Source organism: Benincasa hispida, chromosome 1 (genome assembly GCF_009727055.1).
Source record: "Benincasa hispida cultivar B227 chromosome 1, ASM972705v1, whole genome shotgun sequence".
Lineage (NCBI taxonomy): Eukaryota > Viridiplantae > Streptophyta > Magnoliopsida > Cucurbitales > Cucurbitaceae > Benincasa > Benincasa hispida.
In genome coordinates, this window is record NC_052349.1 from 44,645,902 (window position 1) to 44,650,988 (window position 5,087).

Genomic DNA, 5,087 nt, shown 5'->3' on the forward strand with positions numbered 1-5,087 from the left:
GTAATTAATTTAAATATCTATTTTCTTTTCTTCTTTTTCTATACTAATGTTAATTAAAGAGTTAATTAATTAATTAATTACTGTTAATTATAAGTCATTTGTATATACAAAAGAAGTTGATAAAACTATTGATTTTAAAATTAAACAATGTTTTTAGTTAAAGAATAACTATAACAATAAATTAAAAAGAAGTACAAGTTTACAAGATTATTTAATTAAAAAAAATCAACATATTTTATTATTTTTTAATTAATTAATATTTTTAAAAGACCAATTAAGAATTTTAATAAATAATTTATGATGTTATAAAATATATGGCCAATAAAAAGAGATTTAAGCAAAATATCATTATGTTTATTCATATTATTCATAATAATAGAATGAATTATTATATTAGCATGGTTATGAATAAAATTAATTATATATGTCAGTTACAAATTTAATTTAAATATATTTATAATAATTAAATAAATTATACAATATCAACTATCAAGAAAGAAAAAAAAAAACAAATGAAAAGTTAAAAAGTAATAGAGAGAAAAATCATTGGAATTGGAGAAAACTTACCTTTTTTTATGGTTATGAAAAACCTCTATAGATAGGAATATGAAATATCTTGGAATAAGATATTATCATTCCTATAATTGAAAAACTTGTAACAAACATGGTGATAAAATATTATTTCTCATTCTCACCTCTTATTCTATGAACCAAACGGGCTATTAAAGAACAAATGAAAAGAAGACTCAAAACTGAAGAGTAATTTAGGGAGTAAAATTGTAGCATTTTAAAACTGAATGAAACAGAAACTAGGCACAGACTTAGAATAAAAAATGTAATTTTCTCTACTCTTTATTTTTCTTTCCATTATTGTTCAAACACGGATACGGCTACACCGATACGGATACGATTGGATACGGTGATTCGTCAATTTCTAAAAAACTAAGATACGGATACGTTGAAGGATACGTCATTTTTATATATTATTTTAATATACATTTCTAAAAAACGAGGATATTGATATATTGAAGGTACATTTTCTCTTACTTAGAAAAATAAATTGCCTAGATTTAGATTGAAAAAGATTAGATGAGTTGTTTGTCTTTTTTCTTTAAAATAAGTAAGTATAAAAATAGATACATCAAATCCCTCGTCAGATACATATCTAAAAAATATCTGAAAATATCGATATCTGATACGTATTTGATACGAATTCTTTGTTTCATATAAAATATCTGTGCTTCATAGGCTTCATCGCTTCCCTCTCTTGCAATTATTCACATTGCTCATATTCTAAGTCAAAAAAGAGAGAGAGAAAAGTTCATTACAAGGACTCGAATCTTTAGCTCTTCAAAGACAGAATTTCTCATTGAGTTCATACAAAGCTAATGATTCTAAAAGCTTTACAGATATAAAACAGAATATTTCATTGCATTTCTTCACTAGAAAATCATTACGGTGAAGAAAGAAAGAATAAAAAGTCACATCAAAGAGCACCCACTTTTGCTATAAAAGGCTCCTTCTATGGACATGAATTATATGAGGAGATTTGAAGCTACTTTAGAAGCTTGAAAATGGCACAGATTGCTAAGATATCAAAGCAAGTGCAGCTCAAGTCTTCTGGTCACAAGTTCTATGAGTTTTTCAAGAACAATATGGACTATATCTTTGTGCAAATGTTTCCTGAAATTTACCAGAGTGGTAAGGTTGTGGAAGGAAATGGTTTTTCTCATGGAAGCGTCATCCACTTAAAATATAATGCAGGTGAGGATTTGTATCAACCATCCTTTCAAACTTTTTCGATTTTGGTTCCTACTACTTTCGGATATTCTATTTTAATGTCTGAACTTTCAAACAGATAAACAAAATGGTATAACTTTAAGCGGTTTTTACAATAATTAATATAGTTTACGATATATTTTCGCCTTTTTTTATTCTAAGGTTCAACAAATATGGGAAGGATCAAACTTTTCAACCTTAATGAAGTTATAAATGTCTTAACTATTGAACTACGCATATTTCTATTGACCATATTCCCCAACCATAAACCGCTTGTATCCCTACAAATTTAAACAAATACATTTTTTTGTTAAATATTATAAAAAAATATAAATTTAAATGAAGATTTTAGGTGTTTTAAATTTTTGTTTAAAAATTTTTGAGGAAAGATCTTAGGTGCTTTGAATAAAATGTTTAAATCTTCATCACTACATTGTTGAACAGAAAAGGGAAGGAGGGAGGGAGGTGGGAGAGAGATACTATCCTATTTATAAATCATTGTTTTACACTTACATCCACTAAATATTTGGGTTCTAAGAGAAGTCATAAATGGTTGGTATTGATAATATATTAATAAATATAAACAAGTATATATCTGTCATAAATGGTTGGTGTTGATAATATATTAATAAATATAAACAAGTATATATCAATAACCTTTGAATAATTTAACTCTTCACATTTCTTAATAGATTATGGGTATATTTGAAATAACTTCTTATTTAGCACTCTTTTTTTTAAAAAAAATCAATAAAAATATATTTTTATATGAAAAATAGTTTTAAATGAAAAAATTGTTGAAAATATAGCAAAATATCGCAGATTATAGACATTGATAAACATCCATCAATGTCTATCAATAATAAATGATAGTAGTCTATCAATATTTATCGCTGCTAGATAATGATATTTTGATATATTTTTCTATATTTGAAAATATATATTTTTTTTTTTATACCTTACCATTTTTTTAATCAAGGTTTCAAATAACATTTTTCTTTAGTTGCACTACATCAAAAGTGATTATATTTAATTATAAATATACTTTTCTTACTACATATTTAAAATTGTTTTCAATCAATCATTAAAAGTAATTTTAGACAATCTATTTCTCAAGAGTATCTTTAAAACAACGCTTTAAAATTAATAAAAAAAAAAAAATAATCTTAAAGTGCTTTTATTTATCAAGAATATGTTCAAAAGAAAAAAAAAAATCTTGATCACATCTAAAATCATTCAAAAGCTATATTACACCCACTCCAAATTATTAATTTTTCCAAAATGTGCTTATAAGAAAAATTAAGGGCCTCTATGCATATGGAATATGAAAAATAGAAATTTAAAAATAAAAGATTCAATAAAACATAGTTGCATTTCATATATTTTTTTTATATCTTTGGTAGCAAATTGGTTTAGAAATTAAATTTTAAATGTGATTGGCACCATATTTATAAATCATAAAATTAGTTGTAATAAATATGTAAGTTGAATATAAATTATTAGTTAATTTATGACCATATTTTATTTAAAATATTTTGAATATTTATTATTTGGTAATACTACATAATTTATAATACATTACATAATACATATTTTAATTTAAAAAATGAATTGAGTTTATAACATGATATACTGTACTTCTAAAAATTTTAGCTCTATTTAATATAATTTAATATTATAAAATTTAAAATTTAAAATCTGGAATAACGAAATCATAAAAATAACATTTTTATAATTTTCACTATTTAGATCACAAAATCTAAAAATAATTTTTCAAAATAGAATCCAGATTGTCTAACAAACACATATTTACTAAATTTAATGAATCTAAAAACATAAAATAGATTCCAGATTACCAACCAAACGAATCCTAAGGCTTTTAAAAATATATTTATTTTTTATATAAAAAATAAAAAACACTATTAAAAACAATAACTAAAGGACTCAAGATTTACCCAACGTCCACAACATCATATTCTTGCGCATTGATATTAATATATCATATGCCTTAACAAGTTAAGCTATGTTTAATTTAAGCGTGTTGGATTTTATATATCAATTATATATACACCTTTATAACTGAATTTCAATCCAAAGCTCTTAGGATCTCTTTTGTTTTATGGTGGAAATTACATAGGGAAGCCAGAAGAGGTAAAAGAGAGGATAGCTATTGATGATGCTAACAAATCAATAACTTTTGAGTGCCTTGAAGGAGATTTATTCAGAGATTTTGAATTGATGAAATTGAAAATTCAAGTTTTTGAGAATGGTAGCAATGGAAGCTCAGTTAATTGGTCTGTAGAATTTGTGAAGGCAAATGAAGATGTGGCTACACCACATCACTATCTCCTATGTTTAAGTAAAGTTAGCAAAGGCCTTGATGATTATCTTTGCAATAACTGAGCTAAAAACCATCCAACTTGGCTTGGTTATTGAAATATGATCTAAATAAATTACCTCCTTATCTCTATTGTTATTGTTATCATATGTGTACTTTGAAGCTTAAGTTGGAAGAAATAATAATGGTGATGGTGCCATATTCTACTTTTTTTTTTTTCTTTGTTAGATATTTCTTTAATTTATTAAAGTAATAAAATGTGATCTAGAAAATTAGGTACATCTAGATGCATTTAAAGGAAGATAAATATATAATTTAGTTCCTAGTATGTATGTATTAGTATCTACCTCTATATCTACATATATATGGTGAAAATACTATTTTGGTATTTGTATTTCGAAATTTCTTCAATGAGTTTCTATACTTTCAAATGTTCAATTTTAGCTCTTATATTTAATNGTCCCTCTTGGTTGTTTCTGGTTGATTTTTTCAAATATTTTTTTATGGATTGTTTTCAAATATAGGAAAATGAATCAAAATATTTACAAATATAGCAAAATTTCACTATTTATCTGCAATAGACCGCGATATGCTACTAACTATGTCTATCTGTGTCGTGATATTTTGCTAATACTTGTAAATATTTTCAACAGTTTTGTTGTTTAAAATAAATTTTCTTTTTTATTTATTAACATTTTTACTCTAAATTTTGAAGACATATTCACACATTATATTACTTTACATAAAAATTATTATAATTATTATTTAGTAAATGTTTATAAGAATTAACTTTGATGGACTAAATTTAAAATTTAGTCAAAGTACAAGGACTAAAATTGAATAAACCTCAAAGTAAGGGACCAAAATATGATTTTAACTTCCTTTTGTTTTCAAATTTGAATTCTCAGTTACATATTAAAAAATGTTTACAAAAAATTATTGTTTTTATTATTATTATTAACTAGAATTT

At 24.0% G+C, this 5,087-nt stretch overlaps 1 protein-coding gene across 1 annotated transcript; it reads left to right on the forward strand.

The window, feature by feature from the left end:
- Positions 1–1,526: 1,526 nt before the first annotated feature.
- LOC120082583 (kirola-like) lies at positions 1,527–4,328 on the forward strand. Its single transcript, XM_039037825.1, has 2 exons — positions 1,527–1,764; positions 3,917–4,328. Exons 1-2 carry the CDS (start codon positions 1,575–1,577, stop codon positions 4,180–4,182), a joined length of 456 nt encoding a protein of 151 aa, XP_038893753.1. The 5' UTR covers positions 1,527–1,574; the 3' UTR covers positions 4,183–4,328.
- Positions 4,329–5,087: the final 759 nt, after the last annotated feature.

What these genes read in the sequence shown, in the direction of transcription:
- LOC120082583 (XM_039037825.1), top strand. Translation starts at nt 1,575, where the DNA reads ATGGCACAGATTGCTAAGATATCAAAGCAAGTGCAGCTCAAGTCTTCT. An exon ending in CCACTTAAAATATAATGCAG is followed by an intron (nt 1,765 to 3,916) that starts GTGAGGATTTGT and finishes GAAATTACATAG; the next exon opens with GGAAGCCAGAAGAGGTAAAA.